General features: G+C 43.5%; 1 protein-coding gene across 5 annotated transcripts in view; it reads left to right on the top strand.

Annotated features, from left to right (window-relative positions):
- Positions 1 to 21,112, top strand: part of ppm1ba (protein phosphatase, Mg2+/Mn2+ dependent, 1Ba) — a 254,157-nt gene that overhangs the window by 122,018 nt on the left and 111,027 nt on the right. For all 5 annotated transcript variants that reach the window (XM_072510958.1, XM_072510940.1, XM_072510931.1 and 2 more), the window contains exon 2: positions 8,997 to 9,853. In XM_072510958.1, coding sequence (XP_072367059.1) covers positions 9,008 to 9,853 — 846 coding nt within the window. In that variant the 5' untranslated portion in view covers positions 8,997 to 9,007. The remainder of the gene's footprint in view (positions 1 to 8,996; positions 9,854 to 21,112) is intronic.

Raw genomic sequence — 21,112 nt, 5'->3', positions numbered from 1 at the left:
CTTAATTTAAAGTGTCCCATTAATGCAAGAAGTATTACGGGTAAGGCAGATGAACTTAGAGCTTGGATTAGTACTTGGAACTATGATGTTGTTGCCATTACAGAGACCTGGGTTGAGGGAAGGGCAGGATTGGCAGCTAAACGTTCCAGGATTTAGATGTTTCCGTCAAGATAGAGGGGGATGTAAAAGGGGTGGCGGAGTTGCGCTACTTGTTAGGGAGAATATCACAGCTGTACTTTTTTTACACATATGTGAGAAATATGAGAATGACTAGAGCGAGGGTAGGTCCGATCAAGGACAGTAGCGGGAGATTGTGTATTGAGTCTGAAGAGATAGGAGAGGTCTTGAACGAGTACTTTTCTTCTGTATTTACAAATGAGAGGGGCGATATTGTTGGAGAGGACAGTGTGAAACAGATTGGTAAGCTCGAGGAAATACTTGTTAGGAAGGAAGATGTGTTGGGCATTTTGAAAAACTTGAGGATAGACAAGTCCCCCGGGCCTGACGGGATATATCCAAGGATTCTATGGGAAGCAAGAGATGAAATTGCAGAGCCGTTGGCAATGATCTTTTCGTCCTCACTGTCAACAGGGGTGGTACCAGGGGATTGGAGAGTGGCGAATGTCGTGCCCCTGTTAAAAAAAGGGACTAGGGATAACCCTGGGAATTACAGGCCAGTTAGTCTTACTTCGGTGGTAGGCAAAGTAATGGAAAGGGTACTGAAGGATAGGATTTCTGAGCATCTGGAAAGACATTGCTTGATTAGGGATAGTCAGCACGGATTTGTGAGGGGTAGGTCTTGCCTTACAAGTCTTATTGAATTCTTTGAGGAGGTGACCAAGCATGTGGATGAAGGTAAAGCAGTGGATGTAGTGTACATGGATTTTAGTAAGGCATTTGATAAGGTTCCCCATGGTAGGCTTATGCAGAAAGTAAGGAGGCATGGGATAGTGGGAAATTTGGCAAGTTGGATAACGAACTGGCTAACCGATAGAAGTCAGAGAGTGGTGGTGGATGGCAAATATTCAGCCTGGATCCCAGTTACCAGTGGCGTACCGCAGGGATCAGTTCTGGGTCCTCTGCTGTTTGTGATTTTCATTAATGACTTGGATGAGGGAGTTGAAGGGTGGGTCAGTAAATTTGCAGACGATACGAAGATTGGTGGAGTTGTGGATAGTGAGGAGGGCTGTTGTCGGCTGCAAAGAGACAGATAGGATGCAGAGCTGGGCTGAGAAGTGGCAGATGGAGTTTAACCCTGAAAAGTGTGAGGTTGTCCATTTTGGAAGGACAAATATGAATGCGGAATACAGGGTTAACGGTAGAGTTCTTGGCAATGTGGAGGAGCAGAGAGATCTTGGGGTCTATGTTCATACATTTTTGAAAGTTGCCACTCAAGTGGATAGAGCTGTGAAGAAGGCCTATGGTGTGCTCGCGTTCATTAACAGAGGGATTGAATTTAAGAGCCGTGAGGTGATGATGCAGCTGTACAAAACTTTGGTAAGGCCACATTTGGAGTACTGTGTACAGTTCTGGTCGCCTCATTTTAGGAAGGATGTGGAAGCTTTGGAAAAGGTGCAAAGAAGATTTACCAGGATGTTGCCTGGAATGGAGAGTAGGTCTTACGAGGAAAGGTTGAGGGTGCTAGGCCTTTTCTCATTAGAACGGAGAAGGATGAGGGGTGACTTGATAGAGGTTTATAAGATGATCAGGGGAATAGATAGAGTAGACAGTCAGAGACTTTTTCCCCGGGTGGAACAAACCATTACAAGGGGACATAAATTTAAGGTGAAAGGTGGAAGATATAGGAGGGATATCAGAGGTAGGTTCTTTACCCAGAGAGTAGTGGGGGCATGGAATGCACTGCCTGTGGAAGTAGTTGAGTCGGAAACATTAGGGACCTTCAAGCAGCTATTGGATAGGTACGTGGATTACGGTAAAATGATATAGTGTAGATTTATTTGTTCTTAAGGGCAGCACGGTAGCATTGTGGATAGCACAATGCTTCACAGCTCCAGGGTCCCAGGTTCGATTCCGGCTTGGGTCACTGTCTGTGCGGAGTCTGCACGTCCTCCCCGTGTCTGCGTGGGTTTCCTCCGGGTGCTCCGGTTTCCTCCCACAGTCCAAAGATGTGCAGGTTAGGTGAATTGGCCAATGATAAATTGCCCTTAATGTCCAAAATTGCCCTTGGTGTTGGGTGGAGGTGTTGAGTTTGGGTAGGGTGCTCTTTCCAGGAGCCGGTGCAGACTCAAAGGGCCGAATGGCCTCCTTCTGCACTGTAAATTCAATGATAATCTATGATTAATCTAGGACAAAGGTTCGGCACAGCATCGTGGGCCGAAGGGCCTGTTCTGTGCTGTATTTTCTATGTTCTATGTTCTATGTACTGCGGGAGGACACCTCAGAGGGCAGTGAGGCTATATGGGTAGAGATCAGGAATAAGAAGGGTGCAGTCACAATGTTGGGGGTTTACTACAGGCCTCCCAACAGCCAGCGGGAGATAGAGGAGCAGATAGGTAGACAGATTTTGGAAAAGAGTAAAAACAACAGGGTTGTGGTGATGGGAGACTTCAACTTCCCCAATATTGACTGGGACTCACTTAGTGCCAGGGGCTTAGACGGGGTGGAGTTTGTAAGGAGCATCCAGGAGGGCTTCTTAAAACAATATGTGGACAGTCCAACTAGGGAAGGGGCGGTACTGGACCTGGTATTGGTGAATGAGCCCGGCCAGATGGTAGATGTTTCAGTAGGGGAGCATTTCGGGAACAGTGGCCACAATTCAGTAAGTTTTAAAGTGCCGGTGGACAAGGATAAGAGTGGTCCTAGGATGAATGTGCTAAATTGGGGGAAGGCTAATTATAACAATATTAGGCGGGAACTGAAGAACATGGATTGGGGGCGGATGTTTGAGGGCAAATCAACATCTGACATGTGGGAGGCTTTCAAGTGTCAGTTGAAAGGAATTCAGGACCGGCATGTTCCTGTGAGGAAGAAGGATAAATACGGCAATTTTCGGGAACCTTGGATAACGAGAGATATTGTAGGCCTCGTCCAAAAGAAAAAGGAGGCATTTGTCAGGGCTAAAAGGCTGGGAACAGACGAAGCCTGTGTGGCATATAAGGAAAGTAGGAAGCAACTTAAGCAAGGAGTCAGGAGGGCTAGAAGGGGTCACGAAAAGTCATTGGCAAATAGGGTTAAGGAAAATCCCAAGGCTTTTTACACGTACATAAAAAGCAAGAGGGTAGCCAGGGAAAGGGTTGGCCCACTGAAGGATAGGCAAGGGAACCTATGTGTGGAGCCAGAGGAAATGGGCAAGGTACTAAATGAATACTTTGCATCAGTATTCACCAAAGAGAAGAAATTGGTAGATGTTGAGTCTGGAGAAGGGTGTGTAGATAGCCTGGGTCACATTGAGATCCAAAAAGACGAGGTGTTGGATGTCTTAAAAAATATTAAGGTAGATAAGTCCCCAGGGCCTGATGGGATCTACCCCAGAATACTGAAGGAGGCTGGAGAGGAAATTGCTGAGGCCTTGACAGAAATCTTTGGATCCTCACTGTCTTCAGGTGATGTCCCGGAGGACTGGAGAATAGCCAATGTTGTTCCTCTGTTTAAGAAGGGTAGCAAGGATAATCCCGGGAACTACAGGCCGGTGAGCCTTACTTCAGTGGTAGGGAAATTACTGGAGAGAATTCTTCGAGACAGGATCTACTCCCATTTGGAAGCAAATGGACGTATTAGTGAGAGGCAGCATGGTTTTGTGAAGGGGAGGTCGTGTCTCACTAACTTGATAAGAGTTTTTCAAGGAGGTCACAAAGATGATTGATGCAGGTAGGGCAGTGGATGTTGTCTATATGGACTTCAGTAAGGCCTTTGACAAGGTCCCTCATGGTAGACTAGTACATAAGGTGAAGTCACACGGGATCAGGGGTGAGTTGTCAAGGTGGATACAGAACTGGCTAGGTCATAGAAGGCAGAGAGTAGCAATGGAAGGATGCTCTTCTAATTGGAGGGCTGTGACCAGTGGTGTTCCACAGGGATCAGTGCTGGGACCGTTGCTGTTTGTAGTATATATAAATGATTTGGAGGAAAATGTAACTGGTCTGATTAGTAAGTTTGGAAACGACACAAAGGTTGGTGGAATTGCGGATAGCGATGAGGACTGTCAGAGGATACAGCAGGATTTAGATTGTTTGGAGACTTGGGCGGAGAGATGGCAGATGGAGTTTAATCCGGACAAATGTGAGGTAATGCATTTTGGAAGGTCAAATGCAGGTAGGGAATATACAGTGAATGGTAGAACCCTCAAGAGTATTGAAAGTCAAAGAGATCTAGGAGTACAGGTCCACAGGTCACTGAAAGGGGCAACACAGGTGGAGAAGGTAGTCAAGAAGGTATACGGCATGCTTGCCTTCATTGGCCGGGGCATTGAGTATAAGAATTGGCAAGTCATATTGCAGCCGAATAGAACCTTAGTTAGGCCACACTTGGAGTATAGTGTTCAATTCTGGTCGCCACACTACCAGAAGGATGTGGAGGCTTTAGAGAGGGTGCAGAAGAGATTCACCAGAATGTTGCCTGGTATGGAGGGCATTAGCTATGAGGAGCGGTTGAATAAACTCTGTTTGTTCTCACTAGAACGAAGGAGGTTGAGGGGAGGTCTACAAAATTATGTGGGGCATAGACAGAGTGGATAGTCAGAGGCTTTTCCCCGGGGTAGAGGGGTCAATTACTAGGGGGCATAGGTTTAAGGTGAGTGGGGCAAGGTTTAGAGTAGATGTACGAGGCAAGTCTTTTACGCAGAGGGTAGTGGGTGCCTGGAACTCGCTACCGGAGGAGGTGGTGGAAGCAGGGACGATAGTGACATTTAAGGGGCATCTTGACAAATACATGAATAGAATGGGAATAGAGGGATACGGACCCAGGAAATGTAGAAGATTGTAGTTTAGTCAAGCAGCATGGTCGGCACGGGCTTGGAGGGCCGAAGGGCCTGTTCCTGTGCTGTACGTTTCTTTGTTCTTTGTTGTTTAATCGGGACTAAAATCCAGGTCACTGTCCATTTTACTACATCAGGTTGGCCCAAAGTCTTCTTGGTGCCATTGAAACCCTTTAAAGATCAGTTTAAATAGCAAAGCCCACAACATGAAATGAATATCTAGTTGATCTGTTTATATTTTTGTGTGGTATTTTTTTGTCTGGGATAGCATTTATCCCTCACTGGGAAAATTTCCTGCCCCTTTGACTCGTACAGTACCCTGTTTTTGTTTAATGTTTATCTGAAAAGGCAGATGGAACTTTGATATCATGTTCAGTCTTTGATTTAATGTTCAGCCTTGTTCGTGCTGCACCAGCTTAGACTTGTTGCTCAAGCTCTAGGGAGGGACTGTAGGAGTGGAACAATTGTATTTGGAAAAGAATAAAATGAAATTTGCCAGTACAAAGGATCCTTAGAACAGTTTTTTGGTTTTAAGTATACTAAGTCCTGGAACTGGATCTTAATGTTAAAATGTGAGAAATAACTTGCCGGCTGGCAGCACATTACTGGATTATGGATGGCAAAGGACCATTTAAAACTTCCTGTCGGGTTACATCATCACTCTTTTAAGAGATGCCATGCTACTATTTTAGCGGAGAAGGATGGAGAGGGATATTCCCTGCAGGTGTGGTAATTAAATTTAATTGCTTGCTCTAAACAAATTTAAAGAAAAAAAATGTGTTTAAAATCAGTCTGTCAACTATCGGTATGTATACTGGTCTCTATATCCCACATTTTGTAAATCTGCCCACTATGGGTAGCACAGTGGTTAGCACTGTTGCTTCACAGCTCCAGGGTCCCAGGTTCAATTCCTGGCTTGGGTCACTGTCTGTGTGGAGTCTGCACGTTCTCCCCGTGTCTGCATAGGTGCTCCGGTTTCTTCCCACAGTCCAAAGATGTGCAAATTAGGTGGATTAGCCATGCTAAATTGCCCCAATTTCCAAAAGAAAAAAGTGAGATGGGGTTACTGGGTTACGGGGATAGGGTGGAGGTGTGGCCTTAAGTAGGATGCTCTTTCCAAGGGCCAGTGCAGACTCGAACGGACAAATGGCCTCTTTCTGCGCTGAAGATTATATGATTCTGAAGTGTTTGAGAAAGGGCTTTCAATGACCAGCTGAAATACCTTTTCTTCCCAACGAGGTTAGTTATTTTCTATTTCACAAATGAAACACCAACAGTGACTGTCGACGAGGTAGAAATTCAGCTTCTTAAAAATCTTTCAAAAACTATTTAAATACTTCTCCATTTGAGATGTCACTTAATGGGGGTTGATTCTAATGTAATCCTGGTTCACATATTTGTATTTATGGGTGAAATGAAAAGAAAATTGAATTGTCCATTATTTTGCAGATCAGTGATTTTCACAATGAATTGTATTTTTAAAATGATTATAATTTGATCATGCAATATTGTGGAAGTGTCAAACTGATACCTCACATGCTGACTTTTCAACTAGTTACAATTTGCAGTCCAAATTAATGTAATATTGTTGAAAAAGACATTTTGTTTAAGTATTTCATCTTGCACTCACAAAAATTGCAATGTCAGGCGAAACAACAGTTTGATACTGAGAAGAGAGTGCTGATTGTTTGGCAAGTGGACTCTGATTTGTAGAAGCATTGCCATGGAGAACACCAGATGATGGTGACTGACGGTAAACTGCCAAGCATTGTTTGAAATTTAAACCGGGCAGCTTGGAATGAACCAGCAAATGGCTATCACTTGTTTTGTTTGGCTGAAACAGGTACAATGTGTGCATTGTTCTTTCTGTCTAAAGAATTGGGCCCTGTGTATTAATATTTGTGCTTCCATGCACACAAATGTGCACACTGTGAACCCAACTGTTGATCTTAAAATTTTAGCACGCTGAGGATTATTTAGCAAATGCTGCTAAATCATGGAATCCTATCTAATGTTGGACACCAGTTTGCAAGCACAGGGCAATGCCTTGACTAATCATTGCCAAACTGCCTGGTTTAAATTTCAAGTGCTTGGCAGTTAACTGAGTCACCATCAACTATTGCATTCTCCATGGCAACGTCTCTGTCAATCAGAGTCCATTTGACAATCATTCAGCACCCTCTTCTCATGCAGCATAAAGTTATTTTTTCCTCTGACATTGTTTTTTTGCGATTGTGCTGACAAATACAAGATGAAAGGCTTAAATAAAATGTATTTTTTCAACAATGCTCAAGTTCTGTACTACCAAACGACTACTCTGTATGCATATGTATGCGTTATTTTCTTCTTGAGCCGTTACATGCTGGCAAGATGTTCAATTTGATCCATGATTCAAAGGTGTGTGCACAAATAGTCTAGATAAGATTCATATGATAGTATTTTTTGAAGAAGCTGGCAATCTCACCAGTGGCTAATTTGTGTTTTGGGAATTTGTTCTTCCCTGGGTTTGCCATGGTAAACAGCACTTGAGACAGAATACTGAATTCAGACAAGTGTTACTTTAGAACTGGCGGGGGTTGGGTAGCTCACATGGCTAGACAGCTGGTTCGTGATGCAGAGCGAGGCCAGAAGCGTGGGTTCACTTCCTGTACAGGCTGAGGTTATTCATGAAGGTCCACTGTCTCAACTTGCCCCTCGCCTGAGGTATGGTGATCCTCAGATTAAACCACCACTCTGCTCTCTCCCTCAAAGAGGAAAGCAGCCTATGGTCATCTGGGACTATGGCGACGTTAGCTTTGTTACCTTACTTTAGAACCCAGGGGCATGTGAGAGTTCCTCTGCCATTGTGTGTATGTTGTCCTCCCTTGCTTCCCACACCATCACTCTTCTTTCTCTTCCGTGCCCGATGTTTACCAGACTTGTCAGACAAAGTATTGGCAAAATTATTTAATTTGTTTGTCATCCAGTTTGATTAAATTCCCACGGTTATGTATATATTGGAAAATTTGCCTTCTGTTTTTCCCAAAATAGGTAAATGGATCATCTGTTTATTGGTAAAAAAAATATTTTTACATACCCTATTCATGTATGAATTATGTATTCCAATATGAAAGTGCACAGTAGTCAAATGTGGCATAAGAAAAAAATCCATATTTAGTGAAATTATTTATATGCCAGTAACACTTTTGAAACACATGTCTGGTATTTGGGAGCTGACCGTATTAATATTCTACCTTTACCTGGAACATGAAGCATTTGTGAACAATATGTGCTGGTTTAGCACAGTGGGCTAAACAGCTGGCTTGTAATGCAGAACAAGGCCGGCAGCGCGGCTTCAATTCCCGTACAGGCCTCCCCGAACAGGCGGCGGAATGTGGCAACTAGGGGCTTTTCACAGTAACTTCATTGAAGCATACTTGTGACAATGAGCGATTATTTCTTATTTCTTTTGAGTTTTTCAGATCTAAAATCGGATTGTGATATTCAAAATATCATGTATGAATTAAATTCTCTGCACAATAATGTTCTGTAGTCTTTAAAAAAGCAATATGGGCAGTTGGTAGCTTGCAAGACGAGTATGTCTTGCTGGTTAGGATTTTATGAGCCTCAGAAGTATTTAAATTGCAAAAAATGTTCTTTTTCTCAAAACTGATGTACTGGTTGGCTTATTGTTGATGTATGTGAGATTTTATGATCTTATGCAAGCTTTATTTTGATCATGGAAATTTCTTTGAAAACCCAGGAGTATGGAGGATTGTTTAATTACGTGTTCTGTGGTGAATTTAGTTTTACAAATGTATTTCTGTTTATTTGGAGAAGTTTGTAAATTGGGTAAGAGCTTTTTGTCTTGTTTTTAATGGAAGAGATTTTCTATTTACTGGCATCTTGCTAGTTAGTGGAGAAAAACATATTAGCATATACTTCCACAGAAAATAATATAAGTGTGAACAAATGTTTTTTTACCCTTTGGACATGTGCTACATTTTCCCCAATTATAGAGTTGTGTTCATGATTTTGATGTTTCAAATAAATCTTTATCTGTGTGTCTCTTGTTTTCTTTCAGGAAAGTGAAAAATGGGTGCATTTTTGGATAAACCAAAAACAGAGAAACATAATGCACATGGTGCAGGAAATGACTTGCATTATGGCCTTAGCAGCATGCAGGGTTGGAGAGTGGAGATGGAAGATGCTCACACAGCTATTGTTGGCATTCCTCAAGGCTTGGACACATGGTCCTTCTTCGCAGTGTATGATGGTCATGCAGGCTCTCGTGTGGCAAACTACTGCTCAAAGCACTTACTTGAACACATAACAAGTAACGAAGACTTCAGAGGCACAAATGTGTCTGGGTATCCAACTGAACCTACCATAGAACATGTCAAGAGCGGTATCAGAACTGGATTTTTGAAAATTGATGAGTACATGCGTAATTTTTCAGAGCTGAGAAACGGCATGGACAGGAGTGGGTCAACAGCTGTAGCAGTCATGATCTCCCCAGAGCACACATACTTTATCAACTGTGGCGATTCAAGAGCTGTTCTGTACAGAAATGCACAACTTTGCTTTTCAACACAGGATCATAAGCCTTGCAACCCAAGGGAGAAAGAACGAATCCAGAATGCAGGGGGAAGTGTAATGATACAACGAGTTAATGGATCACTAGCCGTGTCACGAGCACTGGGGGACTATGATTACAAGTGTGTCGATGGGAAGGGGCCTACAGAACAACTGGTATCTCCAGAGCCTGAAGTGTATGAAATTCTTAGAGCAGAAGAAGATGAGTTTATAATACTGGCGTGTGATGGCATTTGGGATGTGATGTCCAATGAGGAGCTCTGTGAGTTCGCTAGATCTAGACTAGAGATAACGGATGACCTTGAGAAAGTCTGCAACTGGGTGGTGGACACCTGCTTACACAAGGTAGTTAATCTAATATATGTATTTTCTTATGAATTGTTTTGAGTTAATTAAACTTGTGTGTTTATCTAATATGGACTGGATTTGAAGAGCAATTGAATTATTGATTTCAGCCTTTGAAGGAAAATGGACTCAACCAGAACTTCTCTGATGTGCATGGTGTCATTGCTAAATATTTGTGAATTAAACACTAGATAGATTCACTGTTTTGCGATTAATTCCGTATGGCCTTTCATATTGAAACATCTGGTTTGTTTATAATCCGTATTTGTATGTGCCAGGTAAAGGGAAAGTCGCCATAGTCCCAGATGACCATAGGCTGCTTTTCCCTTTGAGGGGAAGAGATGACTGGTGGTAATTTAATCTGAGGATCACCACACCTCAGGCGAGGGGCAGGCTCTTGAATCACATGTACTGCAGAACACCGTAAAGTGGGTAGGTTGTTGGGTTTGCACATGTCATATATTGGTTGAACTTTTAAAAATGCTTGTCTGATCAATTCACAGGATACAAAGTAGATGCTATTGATTTCTCCACAATATTAGAAGACGAGATGTTGGTTACATCTGCTGCATTAATGCCCTTTTAAAGCACCACTGTGCTTTTGTCAGAAGTCTGGAGTAGTTACCTATTCAGAAGAGGAAGGATAAGCTTATTACCCAATTTAGAACACATTTTATCCAGTGACAGGCATTCAGTGCTTCTAAATCAACTATTAGTATGAGAACTCCTTGGTAGCTAGTGGATAAAGGCGTCAACTCATGTACAGCACAATTGGACTAGGTCGAAGGAAAATCAGCCAGGATATTTGGCAGTACAGAGCTTGCATATTGAAAAAAAGAGACATGATATCTCAACTTTTTGTTTTGCACTCAGGGCAGATCGCAATATTACCATTAGTAAAGGGAACAACAATTTATACTGCATGAGATGAGAATGCTGATTGGTTGGCAAATGGATTCTGATTGCTGGAGATGTGTTCCTTCTGTCTGCAAAGGATAGGGCCCAATGTGTAAATATATACGGCTGCTGGCATGCATAAGTGAGCCACGCTACGAGCCTGACCAATGATCTTAAATCGGTTTTCTGTGTAATTCTTAATACACTCAGGAGTGTTTAGCAAATGTCGTCCAATCATGTAATCATATCGAATGTTGGACACTAGTTTGACTTCTGTAAGCACGGTCTGTCTGGGAACGGTCAGTACATGCTTGTTGTGAACAGCTGAAGATATCTGAAAGATATTTTGTAGAGCTAAGCCTTGAATGAAATATAACCGTATTTCCTAAAATTAACTATTGGAAAGACTGAGCCATTGTTTTTGGTCCCTGCTCTAGTCTCTGTTCCCTAACTACCAACTCCTCAATCTCCCTAGCAGCAATCTGAGATTAAAGCAGTCTGTTTGCAACCTTGGTGTCACACTTGACCCATGATGAGCTTCTGACCTAATTTCCTGCCACTACTAAGACTATCTATTTTCGCCTCTAACATTGTTCGGCTTCATTCTTGTCTCGGCTCATCTGCTCCATTTCATACTGCTGAAACCCTTATCCATGCCTATTGACGATTCCAATGCATTCTTCCCCCTCTAAATTTGAGGTCATCTCAAACTCTGCTGCCTGTGTCTTAACTGCAGCATGTTCTGTTCCCCAAACAATATAGCTTGCTGACTTGCTTGGCTCCCAGTCAAGCAATATCTTGATTTTAAAATTCTCACCCTTGATTTCAAATCACTCCATGGCCTGGCCCCTCCCTATCTTTATATAATCCCCTCCACCTCACAGCCCTTCAAAATATGTGTTCCTCTAATTCTGGCGAGTTCCCAATTATATTTGTTCGACGTTGATGACTGCATTCAGTTGCCTCGGCCCCAAACTCTGGAATTTCCGTCCTACACCACTGTCTCTTGTCCTTGCTTCCTCCTTTCAGACATCCCTTAAAACCAACCTCTTTGACCAAGCTTTTGGTCATCTGACCTAATCTCTCCTTAAATGGCAGTGTCACACATGGTTTTGTAATGCTCCTGTGAAAGTGCCTTGTGAGGTTTTGTTATGTTAAGAATGCTATATAAATATAAGTTGTCTATTCATAGCTTTACACAGTAACTTCATTGCTGTGTTAATGTAAGCCTACTTGTGACAATAAAGATTATTATTATTATAAATTAAAAAACGCTGGAAAAACTCAATCCACAGATCCGCAGCATCTGTGGATAGAGAAACAGTGATAATGGTTAGAGTCCAATATGTCTCTTCTGTGGAATGTAGAAACAAAAGGGGAAAAGACAAAATGGAAGGACAAATCAAACATTTTATGATTCCTTTGTTTCTGCAATTTCTTTTAGTGAAATTACAACATGTCTTTGATTCCTTATGCAAATAGCATGGCTATCCATCTGCTATAAAGCATGCACCTTTGGCTGATTGCTTTAATCTTTTTACAGCCTTGATTATTTGGAACTGGCCTAATGTTGAATTGTGCCCTTTAATTTAATTGTATGATCTATGGTTTGTGCTGATACAGAGATATTTCTACAATAGTGATTAGCCAATCATCTATGGTGTTTTTTTGGTTGTTATTTTAATGAAATGGGCGCCGAGCTGGACTGAATTAAAAAAAACTAAAGTTAGCTTATCTGAGTTAACAGAAGAAATGGAGAAAATGTGGGACTATGTTGGGAGATTTGGTGGAGGTGGGCAGAATTAGAGTTTTAAAAGACAAAACCTGGTTGTAATGGAAAAGCACATTGAGACAAGTAGAATGTGGTTATTTGTAAAAAGAACAGTAGCCCAACAGGCAATTTTTTTAAATAAAGGGCACAAAGAGAGGTGACTTAAAAGAGCACAAGAACTGTTTTACAGAAGGGTTTAGAATTCAAAATAATGCTCCAGAATTTGTTTTTAAAAGGATATTTACTCTGGTCAGTTTGGGTGTTTGCATTGAGGGTGGATTGACAGTTTTCTTTTGTTAAAACATCCTGTGTGTGGATTGGAAGTATTTGAGGCTCTGAGTGGTGTTGGTGCCTAGAAAAGCCAACACCACCCAGAGCCAACACCAATCTGTCATTCAGCTACAATGTGCTGTCGACTAGGAGCGAGGCTTGATTTGCTTTTGCCTTGGTGGTGGTTAAAATTGGGTGGGTAGGTTGGAGATGCTGGACTTTGACATGACTGAAAAAAACTGGTGCAAGTAGAAAGCCATAAGACCATAGGATGCAGAAGTAGGCCACTCAGCCAATCGAGTCTGCTCTGCCATTCATTGTGATCATTACTGATCTGAGATAATCCTCAATTCCACTTTCCTGCCTTATCCCCATACCCTTGATTTGTTTGCTGATTGGGAATATGTATATCTCCGTCTTGAAAATACTTATTGACCAGACACTGTGGTAAAATGTCCACAAATTCACTACCCTCCGAGATAAGAAATACCTCCTCTTCTCTGTCTTAAATGGGCGACCCCTTACTTTGAGATTGTGACCACTGGTCCTCGACTCTCCCACAAGAGGAAACGTCATCTCAGCATCTACCCTGTCAAGCCCACTGAGAATCCTCTATGTCCCAATAAGGTTACCTCTCGTTATTCTAAACTCCAATGAGTACAGGCCCAATCTATTCGACCTCTCTCAAAATCCGTCCATACCCAGGATCAACATGGTGAACCTTCTCTGGACTGCCTCCAATGCCAGTATACCTTTCCTTCGGTAAGGGGACCAAAACTGTTGACAGTATTCCAGGTGTGGTCTTACTAGTGCCTTGTATAGTTTTCGCAGGACTTCCCTATTTTTATACTCCATTCCCTTTGAAATAAAGGCCAACATTCCATTTGTCTTTCCAATTACCCGCTGAATTTGCATGCTAGAGTTTTATAATTTAGACATGAGGACCCCACATCCCTCTGTGTGGGAGGCGGTGGCGTAGTGGTTTCTAAAAAAATTTTTTTTTTAAATTTTAATTTCAATTTTTTTTTTTAAAGAGTACCCAATTATTTCTTTACCCAATTAAGGGGCAATTTAGCATGGCCAATCCACCTAACCTCTTTGGGTTGTGGGGGTGAAACCCACGCAGACAGAAAATAAAGAAAAATTACAGCACAGGAACAGGCCCTTCGTCCCTTCAAGCCTGCACTGATCCAGATCCTCTATCTAAAACTGTCGCCTATTTTCTAAGGATTTGTATCCCTCTGCTCCCTGCCATTCATGTATCTGTCCAGATACATCTTAAATGACGCTATCGTGCCCGCTTCTACCACCTCCGCCGGCAATGCGTCCAGGCACCCACCACCCTCTGCGTAAAGAACTTTCCACGCATATCTCCCTTAAACATTTCCCCTATTACCTTGAACTCGTGACCCGTAGTAATTGAGTCCCCCACTCTGGGGGAAAAAGCTTCTTGCTATCCACCCTGCCTATACCTCTCATGATTTTGGAGACCTCAATGAGGTCCCCCCTCAACCTCTGTCTTTCTAATGAAAATAATCCTAATCTACTCAACCTCTCTTCATAGCTAGCGCCCTCCATACCAGGCAACATCCTGGTGAACCTCCTCTGCAGCTTCTCCAAAGCATCCACATCCTTTTGGTAATGTGGCGACCAGAACTGTACGCAGTATTCCAAATGTGGCCGAACCAAAGTCTTATATAACTGTAACATGACCTGCCAACTCTTGTACTCAATACCCCTTCCGATGAAAGAAAGCATGCCGTATGCCTTCTTGACCACTCTATCGACCTGCACAGCCACCTTCAAGGTACAATGGACCTGAACACCCAGATCTCTCTGTACATCAATTTTCCCCAGGGCTTTTTCATTTACCGTATAGTTCGCTCTTGAATTGGATCTTCCAAAATGCATCACCTCACATTTGCCCGGATTGAACTCCCATCTGCCATTTCTCCGCCCAACTCTCCAATCTGTCGATATTCTGCTGTATTCTCTGACAGTTCCCTTCACTATCTGCTACTCCACCAATCTTAGTGTCATCTGCAAACTTGCTAATCAGACCACCTATACCTTTCTCCAGATCATTTATGTATATCACAAACAACAGTGGTCCCAGCACGAATCCCTGTGGAACACCACTGGTCACAGTTCTTCATTTTGAGAAACTCTCTTCCACTACTACGCTCTGTCTCCTGTTGCCCAGCCAGTTCTTTATCCATCTAGCTAGTACACCCTGGACCCCATGAGACTTCACTTTCTCCATCAGCCTACCATGGGGAACCTTATCAAATGCCTTACTGAAGCCCATGTATATGACATCTACAGCCCTTCCCTCATGAATCAATTTTGTCACTTCCTCAAAGAATTCTATTAAGATGGTAAGACATGACCTTCCCTGCGCAAAACCATCTTGCCTATCACTGATAGGCCCATTTTCTTCCAAATGGGAATAGATCCTATCCCTCAGTATCTTCTCCAGCAGTTTCCCTACCACTGATGTCAGGCTCACCAGTCTATAATTATCTGCATTATCCCTGCTACTCTTCTTAAACAAGGGGACAACATTAGCAATTCTCCAGTCCTCCGGTACCTCACCTGTGTTCAAGGATGCTGCAAAGATATCTGTTAAGATCCCAGCTATTTCCTCTCTCACTTCCCTCAGTAACCTGGGATAGATCCCATCCGGACCTGGGGATTTGTCCACCTTAATGCCTTTTAGAATACCCCACACATCCTCCCTCCTTATGCGGACTTGACCTAGAATAATCAAAAATCTATCCCTAACCTCAACATCCATCATGTCCCTCTCCTCGGTGAATACCGCCAAAGTACTCGTTAAGAATCTCACCCATTTTCTCTGACTCCACGCATAACTTTCCTCCTTTGTCCTTGAGTGGGCCAACCCTTTCTCTAGTTACCCTCTTGCTCCTTATATATGAATAAAAGGCTTTGGGATTTTCCTTAACACTGTTTGCTAAAGATATTTCATGACCCCTTTTAGCCCTCTTGATTCCTCGTTTCAGATTGGTCCTACATTTCCGACATTCTTCCAAAGCTTTGTCAGTCTTCAGTCGCCTAGACCTTTATATATGCTTCCTTTTTCCTCTTAGCTAGTCTCACAATTTCACCTGTCATCCATGGTTCCCTGATCTTGCCATTTCTATCCCCCATTTTCACAGGGACATGTCCGTCCTGCACTCTAATCAACCTCTCTTTAAAAGCCTCCCACATATCAAATGTGGATTCACCTTCAAACAGCTGCCCCCAATCCACATTTCCCAGCTCCTGCTGAATTTTGGTATAGTAGGCCTTCCCCCAATTTAGCACTCTTCCTTTAGGACTACTCTCATCTTTGTCCATGAGTATTCTAAAAATTACGGAATTGTGATCACTGTTCCCAAAGTAATCCCCGACTGAAATTTCAACCACCTGGCCGGGCTCATTCCCCAACACCAGATCCAGTATGGCCCTTTCCCGAGTTGGACTATTTACATACTGCTCTAGAAAACCCTCCTGGATGCTCCTTACAAATTCTGATTCATCTAGACACGGGGAAAATGTGCAAACTTCACACGGACAGTGACCCAGGGCTGGGATTCGAACATGGGTCCTCGGTGCAGTAGAAAGCAGTGCTAACCACTGTGCCACGTGCCGCCCCTGGCGTAGTGGTTTTATTGCTGGATTAGTAATCCAGAGACCCAGGGAAATGCTCTGGGGTCCCGGGTTCGAATCCCACCATAGCAGATGGTGAAATTCGAATTCAATAAAAATCAGGAATTAAAAGTCTAATGGTGACCATGAAACCATTGCCGATTGTCATAAAAAACCATCTTTTCACTAATGTCCTTCAGGGAAGGAAATCTGCCGTCCTTACCCATCTGGCCTACATTTGACTTCAGACCCACACACAGATGTGGTTGACTCTTAACTGCCCCCCACTGAAATGATCTAGTAAGGCCACTCAGTTCAGGGGCAATTAGGGCTGGGCAGCAAATGCTGGCCCAGCCAGCGACGACCACATCCCAAGAATGAATAGAAAAAAGTTTTCTGCAGTCTTTCTCCGTTTAAATAACATTCAACTCCTATTATTCTGAGTGGGCCAAAATTTGGCAGATGGAGTTTAACATGAATTAATGTGAGAAGATCCATTTTGGTCATGAAAATGGAAAGGCAACTTATTAGCTAAATGGAGAGAAACTTCAAAGTTCTTTGGTGCAGAGTGATCTGGGTGTCTTACACCATGAATCTCAGAAAACTAGTATGCAGGTACAGCAGGTAGTAAGGAAGGCAAATTGAATTTTGGCCTTTATAGCTGAAAGGATAGTGTATAAAAGTAGGGAAATATAGCTGCAACTGTACAAGGCATTGGTGAGACTGCACCTGGAGCACTGTGTACATTTTTGGTCCCCTTATTTGAAAAGGGATGTATTTGCATTAGAGGCAGTACAGAGGAGGTTTACTCAATTGATTTCAGAGATGAGGGTTTTTTCTTCTGAAGAGAGATTAGGCTTATACTCTCGAGTTTAGAAGAATGAGAGGCGATCTGATTGAGGCATATACGATGTTAAAAGGTTTTGAAAAAATGTATTTTATTCCAAATGTTTCAAAAGAACAGTAACATTCACAACAACATGCTCAATAACCTCACGATCCATCGTTTGTTTGATTGATTTGATTTATTGTCACATGTACCGAAGTACAGTGAAAAGTTTTTTTCTGCGGCTGACGGAACGTATACAGTACGTACATAGTAGACAAAAAGAATAATCAATAGAGAACGTTGTCAAATGTTACATCGACAAACAGTGATTGGTTGCAGTGCTGAACAAGGGGCCAAACAAAGCAAACACATGAGCAAGAGCAGCATAGGGCATCGTGAATAGTGTTCTTACAGGGAACAGATCCGTCCGAGAGGGAGTCGTTGAGGAGTCTTGTAGCTGTGGGGAAGAGGCTGTTCCTCTGTCTGGATGTGCGGATCTTCAGACGTCTGAACCTTCTGCCTGATGGAAGGGTCTGGAAGAAGGCAATGCCTGGGTGGGAGGGGTCTCTGATAATGTTTGTACAATTTTTACCCCATTTTATCCCCTGCAACAAACAATTCCTTGGACATTGTCATGAACAACCCCCACTGTGTCTCATAGCCCTCTTCTGACCCCCTCAACTCAAATTTAATCTTTTTCCAACCTGAGAAAGTCATACAGGTGCCTCAATCAGGCTGTCACCCAGGTGACATATCCACCCTCTAATTCAACAAGATCCTCCGCCAGGCAATTAGAGAGGCGAAGGCCCCATTCCCCTCCACCAGCCCTGGCATTTCCGATACCTGAAGACCGCCACCATTGCCTGACCTCCATCCCCACAATTTTGGACAACATCCCAAACTCCGCTTCCCAGTACCTCTCCAACTTTTCACAGCCCCAGAACATGCGTGCGTGCTTCGCCCTCGCCCGCACTTCTCGCACTCGTCGGCCACCCCTTGAAAGAACACACTCATCCTTACCCAAGTCATATGCACCCTATGCAACATCTTGAACCGAATTAAGCTCATTGGGAGGGGGGGGGGGGGGGGGGGGGGGGAGGGGAGGGGAGGGCACAGCTACCAGCATCGAAACTTATAACCCCCTAAAATACAATAGCCACAATCAACAAACAAAAAGAAAAGAGCCATCCCCCGGCCGCAGAAAATTACATCAACTATACCCTCCAACTGTGACACCATCTCCCATCAATTCTCAGATTTCTGTAAAGTGATTTACCCCTTCTGGCATTTAGAAATAATACTTCCGGTCTTCAAATGTGACGCACAGTTTTGTCAGTTACAGCTCCCCTGCTCTCGGCCTCTGCTTTAAAGACCTATGGGCCCTGTCCACCTCTGGGGCCTTGCCAGCACTCCTTGCTCCACCAGCCTGGCCAACATTATTGACACATTTTGTGGCGCTCGTTCCATCCACACCTTCTGGCAGCCCCACAACCCATAGGTTCTGCTGCCTGGACCTGTTTTCTTGCTCCTCCACCATCACCCTCAACGATGTGCATAAGTCCCCAGGGTCCCCACCTCCGCTTCCAGGGACATGATCCAGTAGCTCTGGTCAGGCACTACCATCTCCACCTCTCATATCTTCACCCCTTGTGCCTCCAGGCACTTCTCTCCTCGGTCCATCAACCCTTGCAGACATATTACTGCTCCTTTGACCAATCTCCATAAATTTCCTTCCTCTGCTGTCAAAATTCATCTTTGATAAAGGCCATGAATGTTCCATCTGGGTCTTTCCCACTGCTGCTTACCCTTCCCCCTCCATCATTTTTGTTTGTGGCTGCGCCACATGTCCCTCCAATTTCTTAGCTGGGTCTTTGACTGTTTCTTGCCAGGACTGGTAGCCAGTAGATATACCAACCTTGGAGAGACCCTCTCCTTCTACATCTTCTGCTCCACTTTCCTGCCAGAGCTACCCAAATTGTGGGTATAAAGTGCCCAAACCAATGCCTTCGAGCAGGAACTGCCCTGAGTGCAACCACTTACTCCATGGCTGCCACCAGAAGTCCGATGATAAAAGGTATTGACAGAGCGGATGCTTCCTCATGTGGGGAAATCTAGGATGAGAGGTCATAGTTTTAGGTTAAGTGCCAGATGTAGAGATCAGAAATTACTTCTCTCAAAGGTCATGAATCTGTGGAATTCATTACCCAAGAGTGCAGTGGATGCTGGTATTTTTAATAAATTAAAGAAGGAGATAGATTTTAAATTAGTAATGCATTGAAGGGTTATGGAGAAAGGGCAGGAAAGTGGAGTTGAGGCTGAGAGGAGATCAACCATGATAGTGTTGAATTGTGGAACAGGCTCGAGGTACTCCTGCTCGCAGTTTTTACATTCTTCTGTTCACGCTTATCCATCTTCCAAGTTTTTGCCAACTCACTTAACATGTCTTTCTCCCTCTGTAGACTTTGTGTCATCCTGACCACTTGACTTCCCACCTATTTTTGTGTCCTCTGCAAACTTGCCAATAGTGCTTTTCACTTCCCGTGTCCAAATCATTAATATATATTGTGAATAATTGTGGCGCCAGCGTGGATTCCTGTACCACTTCATTCAAAGAACAAACAAAGAACAAAGAAATGTACAGCACAGGAACAGGCCCTTCGGCCCTCCAAGCCCGTGCCGACCATGCTGCCCGACTAAACTACAATCTTCTACACTTCCTGGGTCCGTATCCTTCTATTCCCATCCTATTCATATATTTGTCAAGATGCCCCTTAAATGTCCCAATCGTCCCTGCTTCCACTACCTCCTCCGTTAGCGAGTTCCAGGCACCCACTACCCTCTGCGTAAAAAAACTTGCCTCGTACATCTACTCTAAACCTTGCCCCTCTCACCTTAAACCTAGTAATTGACCCCTCTACCCTGGGGAAAAGCCTCTGACTATCCACTCTGTCTATGCCCCTCATAATTTTGTATACCTCTATCAGGTCTCCCCTCAACCTCCTTCGTTCCAGTGAGAACAAACCGAGTTTATTCAATCGCTCCTCATAGCTAATGCCCTCCATACCAGGCAACATTCTGGTAAATCTCTTCTGCACCCTCTCTAAAGCCTCCACATCCTTCTGGTAGTGTGGCGACCAGAATTGAACACTATACTCCAAGTTTGGCCTAACTAAGGTTCTATACAGCTGCAACATGACTTGCCAATTCTTATACTCAATGCCCCGGCCAATGAAGGCAAGCATGCCGTATGCCTTCTTGACTACCTTCTCCACCTGTGTTGCCCCTTTCAATGACCTGTGGACCTGTACTCCTAGATCTCTTTGACTTTCAATACTCTTGAGGGTTCTACCATTCACTGTATATTCCCTACCTGCATTAGACCTTCCAAAATGCATTACCTCACATTTGTCCGGATTAAACTCCATCTGCCATCTCTCCGCCCAAGTCTCCAGACAATCTAAATCCTGCTGTATCCTCCGACAGTCCTCATCGCTATCCGCAATTCCACCAACCTTTGTGTCGTCTGCAAACTTACTAATCAGACCAGTTACATTTTCCTCCAAATCATTTATATATACTACAAAGAGCAAAGGTCCCAGCATTGATCCCTGTGGAACACCACTGGTCACAGCCCTCCAATTAGAAAAGCATCCCTCCATTGCTACTCTCTGCCTTCTATGGCCTAGCCAGTTCTGTATCCACCTTGCCAGCTCACCCCTGATCCCGTGTGACTTCACCTTTTGTACTGGTCTACCATGAGGGACCTTGTCAAAGGCCTTACTGAAGTCCATATACACAACATCTACTGCCCTACCTGCATCAATCATCTTAGTGACCTCCT

This window comes from Scyliorhinus torazame, chromosome 1, assembly GCF_047496885.1.
Source record: "Scyliorhinus torazame isolate Kashiwa2021f chromosome 1, sScyTor2.1, whole genome shotgun sequence".
Taxonomy (NCBI): Eukaryota; Metazoa; Chordata; class Chondrichthyes; order Carcharhiniformes; family Scyliorhinidae; genus Scyliorhinus; species Scyliorhinus torazame.
Note: the sequence above shows the minus strand (reverse complement) of the source record. Positions and strands in the feature narration are given on the sequence as shown.